At 34.2% G+C, this 13,544-nt stretch overlaps 1 protein-coding gene across 1 annotated transcript in view; it reads left to right on the top strand.

Moving 5' to 3' along the window:
- The window catches only part of MNAT1 (MNAT1 component of CDK activating kinase), a 217,955-nt gene that overhangs the window by 129,657 nt on the left and 74,754 nt on the right, over positions 1-13,544 (top strand). The window contains exon 7 of the mRNA XM_047079558.1: positions 10,334-10,455. Within this exon, the coding sequence (XP_046935514.1) occupies positions 10,334-10,455 (122 nt within the window). The remainder of the gene's footprint in view (positions 1-10,333; positions 10,456-13,544) is intronic.

Here is a 13,544-nt window from a genome sequence, read left to right as displayed (position 1 = left end):
CATAGTAATCTATTCCAGTGCTGGAGGATTATATACAGCGATTACAATATGAATACAGTAATGGATAGTTTACTTTATGGACTACTTAAAGGATTTTTTGAGAGGTTATTTTGACCAGCTTTTGCCTTGATTCTGCTGTTAGAACCTAATCCCTGTGCAAGATGTGACTTCACTGTTAACAGCTTCGTTGAACTTGGTTACACCACTTAGTACCCTTCTAGATGACACATTTGGACCTCTTGGATGTTTTAGGTATAGAACTATCTGAGGCAGAGATGACTAGCTTAGTTCCTTTCCTGCCTTTATCTTTGCACTTTTCAGGAGATAAATTTGTATGAAGGTAGTTATAGTCAAAACAGATTAAAGCATAGGGAGAAAATACTATATTCCTTTTGTATTTCATGTTCATCTATATAGCTTGAGATCCTTGACTTTCTGAAAACTAATGACATATATCCACGAGTATATTGCTGAACTTAGTTTCTATATAAGCCATAGTAGTTCTACACCAATACAAAGGAGTTTATAGAAATGCTTTTTAAAAAATACGCAGAGCTTGGTTGTAATTATATTTGAGATGCTTTAATGGCATCAATCTTTTTTATAGATATTATTTCCTAATTTTCTCCCATTTTAAATTTCTAATATGTTACATTTTATTTTTAAACTTCTTTCTCAATGAATAGTTTATAGTTGTGTAACAATAAGACACAAAGGTACAATAACAAATACACAAATGTATTTGTGTAACAGTAACAATTCAAAAATAGAATTGGTATACTATTATTATTATTATTATTTGTTAATGTTCATTTATTTATTTTGAGAGAGAGTGTAGGGGAGGGGCAGAGAGAGAGGGAGAGAGGGAGAGAGGGAAAGAGGGAGAGAGAGAGCGAGAGAGAGAGAGAGAGCGAGAGAGAGAGAGAGAGAGAGAGAGAGAGAGAATCCCAAGCAGGCTCTGTGTTGTCAGTGCAAAGCCTGATGTGGGACTTGAACTCAGGAACCATGAGATCATGACCTGAGCCGAAATCAAGAGTTGTATGCTTAACTGACTGAGCCACCCAGGCGCCTGTAGAATTTACATATTATTAAAGGACGTTTTTCTGTGTGGTAATTTGAACACTAAGTACTGTTTGTTGTAGTGAGGGGATTGCAAATGACTTTAGTTAACAAAGCCTTAAAGTAATTCCACTGTAGTGAACAGATTGTGATGAAGTTTCCGGAGCCAGTGTGACAGAAATTGTTTTGGAGACTTGGCTTCGCCAAGTAAGGATGTAACTTTTTTAGGACCATTTGCTTTCCAGTGATGAACAAGAAGCTTAAGCCTAGCTAGATATAGAAATTCTTCTTTAATGTTTTAAAGCATGTCTTACATATTTGAAAGGAACTGATCATCACTAAAGAACTAAAAAACAATGGTGTTATTCCTAGTGTATTCAGGATGAAACTTCTTTCATACTCTGGAAAAGCCTGCTTTTTTTGAGAAGGAAAATTTTGGGAAAAAAAATGCTAATTTAACTACTAGGCACCATACTTTAAAAGACAAGGAATGCTCAGACAGGCTGATTTGTGGGAATAATCCAGCATTAGAATGCTTAAAAGAGCAAACCATAATAATTTTTAGAAAAAGTTATATTCTGCTCATTACAAAGCATGCATTCAGAAAGGGATTGTAGTCTCCTGATTCTAGTAGAGACTTGAGAATTGGAATTCATGCTTGTTTTTTTCCACTGGCTGTTTCTCTGGTATATTTAGAATCAAATTATTTTACATTAAATTTGGGGAAAATTCTTTTTATTTTTATGATACATTATGAGGTAGTGGTTTATTTCCACTTAGTGGTTATGAAATCATAGCAGGTTAGACCTGGAAGAACATCTAGTCCACCCCCAGTTCACCCCCTCACCCCACCCCATCCCATTTTAGATTATGACAATGAAACTGAAAGAAGTTGCATCACCTCAGTTCATTTTAGTTTGGAAGCAGTCCCCCCCATATATATTTATATATGAATATATAATTATTTCTTACCATGCAGGGTCTTGTTCCTTATTGGCCTTAATACTGTTTATTGTAAATTTTGAAAGAAATTAGAGAAAGACATATCTATGGGGGAAAATGAATTGTACTTACCATGAAATTATGTGCTACCAGGAAGTTATTACTGTGCAGCTGTTGTGGTGATGACAAGCTAATATCACCCTAGAGTGATCAGAACAGCATAGTATAAAAATTGCTCTGCTTGCTACTCAAAAAAATGAAAAGCAACTGAATTACCAAAAAAATATTATTAGAAGGAGCAGCTTGAAAGCAGTGCCAGGCATATTCTTTAAGTATTCTCTATGCCATTATAAAATTCTGTGAGTACACACCCACCCACCACATAATTAAAAAATAGATCTACATCCATATACAAATGCATATGTATATATACACAAATGGAAAACATATGCACATATGTGCACATACATATTTAAGTTATTAGGACATTTACCAACATAGAAACAGTATTTCAGAAAAAAAAATGATTTTCTGGGAAGTCTCCTACAGATATTTTCTCTAGAAATTATAACCAGAATTGTAGTGGTTTAATGCTCTGAGAGTACTGAAATATTCTGGTTTTTAATTCTCTTGAGCAGTGTGACACATTCTATAGGATTTGATAAATTTAATATGTGAAAGGACTCAGTTTATGAAAACAAACATCACTGTCATTGTATTCTTTTTTTCTTTGTGTTTTTTTTTTGTTTTTGTTTTTTTTTGCATTTAGATGATTCAGAGACTTAAAAGTAGAAGGCAGAATCTCACTGAAAAGTTACTAGAATGTAAGCCACCTGAGTGCAGGACTTACATCTGTTTTGTTTACTGCTGTACTTTTTAATTTTGGACATATAATTAGTATTCAGTATTTGTTATGTGAATGAATGATGATTGCAACAGGATACGACAATAACCTCTGAAATTTTGTTAAAATGAGTTCTTAAGTGGCTAGAAGGTACATTTCCAGCCTAGGGATAAAAAGCATCCACAACCTCTAGAATGAGTACGTGAAAGAAAACAATATTAAGGTGTGGAAAGGTAGAGATGTATTGCTTATGTAACTTCATAGTATATGTGATTAACAAAATTTCAATTGTTTATGCTTAGTGAGAACATTCTTAAATTTATAGAATATGGACACCTGACTTCTCTTAGTTTTCCTAGTGTTCATATTACTATACCATATGACTGTTCACATGCCCTTTTATTCATTCATTCAACAAATATTGAGTAGCTCTTTGTTGCCATGCTGTGTGCTGTAGACATGGCAGTGAACATAGGCCCTTATGGTCTAATGGGGGAGACAGATGTTAAACAGCTAATTATTCAGAGTTTATCAAGCTTACTGGGTTTATTAGCAAATATGGTGAAGATGAGGCTAGCCTGGCAAGTAAGTCATTTAAGCAAGACAGAAAAATTAAGAGAGTTCTTAAAATTGTGTTAAAGGCTTTTCAGAATCATTTAACCTATCATACTAAATTGCTAATACTTAATGAATACCTCTTCTATGGTACTTAGCAGAGAATTGTATATTGGTTTATATGAAAGGGTATTCTCATTTTTAGTATTTTTTAAAGTTTCTATTTTAATTCCAGTTAACATCCAGTGTTATATTAGTTTCAGGTGTATGATATAGTGAGTTAACAATTGCACGCATCATGACAAGCGCACTCCTATGTTTTTTAGTATTTTTATTATTGCTTATTTCAGGAACCTATATACTAATGATTACTAATGAACTATGTCTGTTGCTGTTATTTTTCTTAGAAAATAATATATTTTCTTTAGTGATGTTATTCTAAATGGTTGCTGCATTGTAAAAGTGTGTGTGTGTGTGTCTCTTTTAACATAATGACCAGAAGTTCCTTAAAGTAAAAGTTATTTTCAGAGTTAATTTCTTTTCTTTTTGAATGGATTCCAGAAATCTAGAGCATAGTAACTTTTTATTTGGAATGAAATCCTGATTTTGGAGTTAGCACAAAAGGTAGTCTATACTTTTCCTTTATTTTAGGAGAAAGCATAATGATAATGTTTGTAATGTATAGATGATCTAACAGTTAAGTTTTAGTAAAGTGTAAACTATTTTCATAATAGACTTGAAATTTGCTAAGTAAGAAAAGTTAAAGAATATACTTCAAATTAATACTTAAGTTACAGCCATGTATAATTACCTTGGTCAGCATCGCTTTTCAAATGTTTGTATATTTTTCTGAATGGGAATAAGCTGAATTTTTGAAAATCGTTCCATGTGTGCTTATATTTTTGACAAATGATTGAAATATGATATAGGGCTCTCAGGTATATCTTAGAAGAGAATCAGGGGCTCCATTTTGTTATTCTAGGGGAGTAAAAACATTACTTATGCTATTGAATGTAGATTTGTATGGGTTTTTCCCCCTGAGTGTAGTGGATGTTACCTTAGGTTCTATAATTCACTGTGGCTCTTCTCACTACATTTTTACCCTCCATGCCTCATTTATTTATTATTTATATGACAACAACAACAAAAGTTGGAAAGGCCCCAGTTTCGTGTTGTACACTTGAAAGTCAGCAAAATGTACTTGATTGCTTAATGTGGGTGTTTTTCAAGACATTTGCCTCCTCCAAATCTTATTTATTCTCATGACTTGTCCATCGCTTTGATGAGAAAGATAGCAGAATTTCTCTTGGGTTTGTTTTGTATTTTTAGCTGCCTTTACTGATAATTTCTACTTGGATATTTTGTAGTCAACAATGTTGAACTGATTTGAACCACCATCTTTTTTTCTTATTGAGAGAGAGCATGAGTGGGGGAGGAGCAGAGGGAGGGAGAATTTTAAGCAGGTTTCATGCCCTGTCTGGAGCCCGATCATGAGGTCTCATGCCAGTGAGATCAACAGTGAGATGCTTAATGGAATGAGCCACCCAGGTGCCCCCCACCAGTGATTCATTTTAAATGTACAGTTCAACTGATTTTTGTATTTATTTGCAGTTATTCTAAATTCACACTCGTAGTCGCCCTCAGTCATTAATCTACTTTCTGTAGATTTTTACCAGTTTCTGTAGTTTTACCTTTTTTGGACATTTCATGTAAGTAGAATTGTACAACATGTAGTCATTTGCCTGGTTTCTTTCACTTAGCATAATGTTTTTGAAGTTCATTTATGTTGCAGCATGTATCAATATTTTATTCTTTTTTGTTGCTGAATAGCATTCAGCATATTTTATTAATATTGTGAGTTAATTTTTATATCATATGAATGTACCTCATTTTCTAACTCATTCACCAGTTGATGGACATGTAGATTATTTCCACTATTTGGCTACTATGAATAATGATGCTAGGAATATCTTGTGTCTTTGTGTGGTCATATGTTTTCATTTCTCTTGACTGGATACCTATTATTATTACCTATTAGTATTACTAATACTAAGTCAAAGTACATTATTTGTAAACTGAAGAAAAAATGCTAAACTCATTTCCAAAGGGGTGGCACCACTATACACTCTCCTTAGCAATGTGTGAAAGGATCCGGTTTCTTCACATCCTCAGTAAAACTTTTTATTATCTATCCTTTCGATTATAGCAAATCTAGTAACTATGAAGTAGTATTTCATTGTGGTTGTAATTTGAATTTTTCTTAAAGATTAATGATGTTGACCATCTTTTCACATACGTATTAGCCATTTGTGGATCTTCTTTGATGAAATGTCCATTAATTCAGATGTGATATATCACTGGAGCTTCATGTAGTTTGATTTCCTTAATCTGATAATTTAGAGTCATATCATAACTGTTTTGGTGGAAATATCACGTTCAATTACCATTTTGCATCCAAACTTTTAGAGACTTTTTTGCCTCCAGTCACTTAAAAAAAACCCCAACACTTTCCTTGTAGGACTTGCTAAGACATTTTCTCTGTTGGTGACTTAATTTTAATTTTAATTTTAATTTTAATTTTAATTTTAATTTTAATTTTAATTTTAATTTTAATTATGTCCGTGATTTGTCCTGTAAATTCTTCCAGCTTTAGATCTGAGAAACTTGGCATCTATCTCACACCAAGTATTTTTGGGGAAAGATTGATTGAACATTACAAGGTTAAGTTGTGCATCATTTATGAATTTTGTTTTATCATTCTCATGGTAAACAGAATTATCACAGAGTAACATTTATTGTTCTCTAAATCGCATAATTAAAAAGAATCCTCTTTGACACTGTGTTATTTTGACCATATTTCAGTTATTAGGATTTGTAGTAAAATTTATTTTTAACTATCTAGGATTTACTTATTAATGTCAAACTTTTAAATTGAGCAACCATGATTATATTGTCTAAAAATAAGATATTAAAAGGTAGTGTTGTATGGTAGAACCCATATGAGATAGGAATTAGGAGATTTGACTCTTACTGTGTGACTTTAGGAAATTTTATATTTTAGCTTTTTTATTCATAAAATAAGGAAGTTAGGGGAAAAGAACATAGGCTTTAGAATCTGACAGGATTGGCTTCTGATACTCAATCTGTCATTTAATACTGTGTGACCTTGCTAAGTCACATATCTAAACCCCTGTTTCTTATCTGTAAAGTAGGAATAATAGTATTTATCTCCTAGAACTATTGTGAATACTAATGAAATAGTACATTAAAAAAAAGCCCTTATGGGCACCTGGATGGCTAAGTGGCCAACTTGGACTCAGGTCATGATCTTGCTGTTTGAAGTTGAAGCCACACGTCCAGCTCTGTGATGACAGCTCAGAGCCTGGAACATGCTTTAGATTCTGGGTCTCTGTCTCTCTCTCTGCCCTTCCCCTACTCCCTCTCTGTCTCTCTCCCTTGCTCTTTCAAATATAAATAAACATTAAAAAACTAAAAACAAAACAAAACCCTTAGGCCAGTGCCTGGCACCAAGTAAATAATGTTAACTGTTAATATTACCAGTTGGTCTTTCATGTGCCTACCAACTTGCAGAGAAGATTTTAGATTATATGATTTCATAACTTTAGTAACTTGGGCTTTATTGCTGGTATTTAGTGAATGATTAAGTATGTTTCCTACTGTAATGACTTAAGAGAGCCTGTCTCTTTTGAATATTATTTTTTTCTGGAAAGTGTTCTAGCTCTGGAAAATACCCATTCTGTATCATCTTTTCTGGGCATTACACTGATTTATAAAATGAAAATGGGAGTAATAAAGTAATCTGCGTTACTATGTTAGTGGAACTATAATAGGTTCCTTCTTTAATTCTTACAGTTTTCTTTCTTTTTTTTTTTTTTTCCCTCCTAACCTAACAGTGTGATGCTAATACTGGACTTTTTGTATCAGATGGCAGGAGAATTTAGTACTTGGCAGGTTATGAAGAAGACACTTTGAAACAGGAATGTCAGAATGCCACTTAAAATGTTCCACTTGGGCAATCCTCTTCTTAACCTGTGTAACCCCCTGTACTTAGATTCATTATTCAGAGATTGGATTACTGTGAGATAGTATAAGATTTCGCTTGACAGTTTCATGTTTATTTAGAAAGGCTCTGAAACATATGGAGGTTAAGGGTTAAAATAATGTTAACAAAGTTTTCTAGGTATTTCACTTCTTTTTTTCCTGTGTATTATTCTAGCCAGGTAAATGAGTAAATCAGAATATCTAAAACCCATTTTTAAAAATTATGGTAAAATATGCACGACATAAACTTTACCATTTTAACTCCTTTTAAGTATATGATTATTGATATTAAATACATTCATATTGTAGTGCATCCATCTCCAGACTTTTTCAATCTTCTCCAACTAAAACTTCTGTACCTATTAAATACTAACATCCTGTCTCCTTCCTGCCTCACCCTGGCTTCTGGCAGCCACCATTCTACTTTCTGTCTCTATGAATTTGACTACTCTAGGAATCTCAGGTAATTAGAATCATACAGTGTTTGTCCTTTTGTAACTGGCTTCTTTCTTCTTCTTCTTCTTCTTCTTCTTCTTCTTCTTCTTCTTCTTCTTTTTCTTTTCCTTTCTTTTCTTTTCTTTTCTTTTCTTTTCTTTTCTTTTCTTTTCTTTTCTTTTCTTTTCTTTTCTTTTCTTTTCTTTTCTAGTTTATTTTTATTTATTTTGAAAGACAGAGAGCAAGCAAGGGAGGGGCAAAGAGAGAGGGAGACAGAATCCCAAGCAGGCTCCATGCTATCAGCACAGAGCCTGATGTGGGGCTCGACCTCCCAAACCGTGAGATCATGACCTGAGCTGAAAGTCAAGAGTTGGATGTTTGACTGAGCCACGTAAGCGCCCCTGTAACTGGCTTATTTTACTTAGCATAATGTTTTTAAGATTCATTCACGTTTTAACATGTGTCAACGTTTTTAACTTTTTAAGGCTGAATAATATTCCATTGTGTGTATATGCTGCATTCGGTTTATTTATTCATCCATCATTGGACACGTGGGTTGCTCCTACCTTTTGGCTATTGTCAATAATGATGCCATGAACATTGGTGTACAAATATTTGTTCGAGTTCCTGCTTTCACTGCTTTTGTGTATATAGTCAATAATGGAATTTTGTTGGCTTATGTGATAATTCTATACTTAATATTTTGAGGAATCAACATTCTGTTTTCCATAGTTGGGTGTGCCATTTTACCTTCCTACCAGCAATGCACAAGAGTTCCAATTTATTTACATCTTTGACAAAACTTGTTATTTTCTGTGGTTTTATTTGTTTGTTTTGGATAATAGCCATCCTTAATAGTCACGGGTGTTACATGGTATATCATTGTGGTTTTGATTTGCATTTCCTTAATGACTAGAAATATTAAGCGTCTTTTTATATGCTAAATGGCAGTTTGAGTCCTTTGCCAGTGTTTGGGGAAGAACTTTTGAGGTTGCATTATCAAAGAAGTTATTAATACCTGACAGTAAACTAACTAGGGTGATGCTACATGGGATTAAACTTTGTTGAAAAGAAAAACCACAGGTCACATGCAGATGTCTTCAGTGGTTGTTTCTCACTGCCTCAGTTGCACTTTATCACTTTTAAGTCATAGTTTTTACTTTTTTTTTTTCAAATAAAAGAGAAATGTACTGTGTATCCAACTTAGTAACTTAGGAGAAAAATAAAGGAAACTAAGGGAGGTAACAACAGAACTAAACTATAAACTAGAATATGGTGGGATTAATAACTGCAAGAGCTTGTTTTTATTAAAAAGCTAGGAATTAAGTTGTTGAGAACTATACAAAGAAAAAATAACTAGAGTTAGAATCTGAAAACATGGACTATATAAAAAAATAGGGATTTTTAAAAATTAGAATCTATGTTCAAATGTATGATAAATCTCAATGTAATGATTTATATAGCTCAGTGGTCTTTAATTTTGTATGCTTGTAATTAAATACAGTCCTTTTATTTTAGTTAGTCAGTAGTTATTTCTTTTCAGAAAAATCCTGGATGTTTCATTCAACTTAGTTTTTACTACAGAATTCCCTCTATGTGTGTGTTTGTGGGGGCGGGAGGTATAAGTAACCATCATATCCACACATTTGGTAAGTAAGTTTTTTTTTCATTTTAAAGACTTAAGAGAGTAGACATTTATGTGGCAAAATTTTGTGGGGAATAATTTAATTAGTGTTCTTGCCTAATTAGGGCTTTCAGTAAAACACTGAGTACCAAAATTGTCAAAGCTGTATAATAAAAATAGGAAAATATGAGGATGGACTGCACTTATATATGTGCTGAATTCTACCATTGATAATGAATAGATATATACTCTTTAAGGCTAAATTTGAATTTATTATTATTTTTAATTATTTTTGATTTTTTAAAATTTTTATCTATGTAAATATAATTTATAGTCAGATTGGCTTACATACAACACCCAGTGCTCATCCCAACAAGTGCCCTCCTCAACGCCCATCACCCATTTTATTTTTTTGAGAGAGAGAGAGAGTGTGCATGCAGCATGTGCAAGCGGGGGAGGGACAGAGAGAGAGAGACCGAGAAAATCCCAGGCAGGCTCCAGCTGCTCAGCACAGGAGAACTCTGAGATCATGACCTGAGCCAAAATCAAGAGTTGGACGCTCAGCTGACCAAGCCACCCGGGAGTCCCAATGCTAAATTTGAATTTAATGATGGATTTGGTTTTCTTCTTTTAAGTCATGTCAATTACCATATGTTAATTATATAATGTGGGTTTCAGTAATATAATGAATTGTACCCATGAAATAGCAGAGTTAATAGATAATATTTTTAAAGTAAGGAATTTAGTCTACAGATAAATAGTAATATGAAAATAATATTAAAAGATATTGCTCTAATTCATTTTTCTAACAGGGTCAGCATATTTCATTAGCACCTATTCAAAAGCTTGAAGAAGCTCTATATGAATACCAACCACTGCAGATAGAGACATGTGGACCACAAGTTCCTGAGCTTGAGATGCTGGGAAGACTTGGGTAAGTGTCTAAGAACTTCTCATTGAGGAGCTGATTTTAGGGCTTCACTGTTGGTACTATTTTTAAATTACGCTTTAAAAAATTTTTTAGATTTTGAATTTATAGAACTGTACTCTTCTGCAAAAAATGAATGGTTCTTAATACTAAAGGTACACATTATTTTTTCTGTGGTTTTATTAGGTCTTTTGAGTTAAGATTGGATTATATTAGTTCTCTTTTTAGTGATGTCGTTGGCAGTCATACTGAAGTACCTGTTCATTTTCAGCTCACTGTGTATTTTTTTTTTTGTTTGTTTTTAGAAATAGGGGCTTAATTTAGTCGTTAGTAAGCCAGTAAAAATATGAGAGTTGTGACCTTGCCATGAAAAAGAGTGGATTTACTCATTGCCTGTTGTTTACAGCATAAGTATATTTATGAGAAATGAGCCACAAAATATATTTAGTCAAAAGGTATAATGTAGGGATGGCCCAGTGGCTCAAAAGCCATACTATATGCATCTGTTTTGGAAATGAACCTGGGATTGTGACTCTTTTGAGTGATGGAGATGATCATAGTCTGTGTCAGTGAACCAGGTGGGTATCTACAATATACTTGAAAAGTGTAAGTACAGACTTTGTTGGATGGAACAAATCCATGTCCTGGTCTGGTTTCTCAACCTAAACTTTTGAATGAAAAGAAGACTCAGAAACCATTGCTTCTTAACAAAATAAAATAGTGTAAAGAATATAATGTGAGGGGAGCCTGGGTGGTCAGTCGATTAAATGTCCAACTTTGGCTCAGGTCATGATCTTACAGTTCATGGGTTTGAGCTCCATATTGGGCTTTGCACTGACAGCTGAGCCTGGAGCCTGCTTTGGATTCTGTGTCTGTCTCTCTCTATCTTCCCCTCTCCAACTTGTGCTCTCTCTCTCCCCCTCTCTTGAAAATAAATAAACATTAAAAAAAAAAAAAGAATGTAATGTGAAAAGAAAGTAATAGGTTCAGCAACACCAGGTGATTAAAAAGTAATTAAAAAAGAAGACCCCTCCAGTCGCCTGGGTGGGTCAGTTGGTTCAGCCTCCGACTCTGGATTTCGGCTCAGGTCCTGATCCCAGGGTTGTGGGATTGAGCCCCGCGTCTTAATCTGTGCTGAGTGTGGAGCCTGCTTAAGATTCCCCCCCCTCCCTCCTCCTCCTTCATTCTCTCTGTCTCTCTCTCTCTCTCTCTCTCTCTCTCTCTCTGTGCCTGTCTCTACCCCTCTCCCTTGCTTGTGCTCTCCCTCTCTCTCTAAAAAAAAAAAAAAAAGACCCAAAAAGCAAAAACAAGATAGATGAAACAGATAATAAAACCTACATACAAAAAAACCCCAGAAAAAACAACAAAAAAAAATCCCTACATGTATCTTCAAAACCAAAATCTTGAATGTGACGCATAGTATTTTACATATGAAACTGGAGGCTCTAAGGTCAAATTACTATTAAAATGGTAGATAATTTACTAATCTGCTATTTAGTAGATCTTAATATTTTCTTTAGTTCTGTATTCTCTTAAGGTCCTACATCTTCCAAACATGAAGCCAAAGGGATGTGAAACAAAACCTAAACCCCTTTTGAGTTTGAGATAAATTTGTCAAATAATTGGCCAAAATTGAAGCTTGAGACAGACAATAATAGGTTTCATGGTGTAAAAAGTTAGTGATAAAGATGTTGTCTTCTTATCTTTTATTGGGTTAGCAAGTGCCAGAATTCTAGATCTCAAAATAAATTTTTAAAAAATCTTTATTTTTAATGTTAGTGACAACAAGGTATGTAAAGTAATATTCATTTGTTACAGGGCTTTGCATTTTCCAATAGTTTTGTCATCAAAATTACATTTGAAAGATTATGGAAGTAGGCATGCATAATGAGAATACAAGTGAAATGGATGAAAACAGTACAAAGGATAGGAAGAGAGAAAAACTATTGCTGTAATGTTCTTACAGTATACATGAAGTGGTATAAGAGTATCTGGAGATAGATTGTGATAAGCTAAAGATGTCTAATATAAACCCTACAGCAATACTAAAAATGTTAGAAAAAAAAGAAGGGTAGTCAGTAAGTCACTAGCAGAGAAAATAATGAGATCATAAAAATACTTCATTAATGAAGAGGAGCACAGGAAAAGAGGGTGGCAAAAAATAAAGATATGATACAATTAGGAAACAGCATAGTAGTGGATTTAGTCTTAACTATGTCTGTAATTGCATTACATATAAATGATCTAGGGGGCACCTAGGTGGCTCAGTCAGTTAAGCATCTGACTTTGGGTCAGGTCATGATCTTATGGTTCATGGGTTTGAGCCCCGCTTCAGGCTCTGTGCAGATAGCTCAGAGCCTGGAGCCTGCTTCGGATTTCTGTGTCTCCCTCTCTCTCTGCCCCCTCCCCTGTCCATGGTCTGTTGTGTGTGCGCGTGCTCTCTCTCTCTCTCTCTCTCTCGAATAAATACACATTAAAAAACATCTTTTTAAATGACCTAAAACAGTACTATCCAATACAACTTTCTGATGTGATAGAAATATTATGTCTCTGTTGTCCAAAATAGCAGTCCTCAGTTTCGTATTTCTACTGAGCACTTGAATGTGTCTAGCGCAGTTGAAGAATTGAATTTTAAATTTTAATTCAGTTTGTTTATTTATTTATTTTTAATGTTTATTTATTTTTGAGAGAGAGAGACAGAGAGACAGAGCACCAGCAGGGGAGGGGCAGAAAGAGAGAGAGGAAGACACAGAATCCGAAGCAGTCTCCAGGCTCGAGCCAGCTGTGTCAGCACAGAGCCTGATGCTGGACTCAGACCCATGAACTGTGAGATCATGACCTGAGCCAAAGTTGGACGCTTAACCAACTGAGCCACCCAGGCACCCCTAATTCAGTTTAGTTTAAATAATGATGTATAGCTAGTGGCTCCCATATTGGATAGCACAGGTCTAAATATTCCACATAATAAGCAGAGATTGTCAGATTGCATTAAACCCAAGATTTACTATATGTTTCCTACAAGGAACTGACCGTTATATGTAAAAATACAGTTTCTCTGAGCTTTCCAAGTTTCTCTGTACTTTCTGGATTTATAG

This window comes from Lynx rufus, unplaced genomic scaffold, assembly GCF_022079265.1.
Source record: "Lynx rufus isolate CCGP_SWC_20201006 ecotype Redwood Valley unplaced genomic scaffold, mLynRuf1.p SCAF_17, whole genome shotgun sequence".
NCBI classification, from domain to species: domain Eukaryota; kingdom Metazoa; phylum Chordata; class Mammalia; order Carnivora; family Felidae; genus Lynx; species Lynx rufus.
The sequence above is the reverse complement of the archived record's forward strand: the minus strand, read 5'-3'. Positions and strand labels throughout refer to the sequence as shown.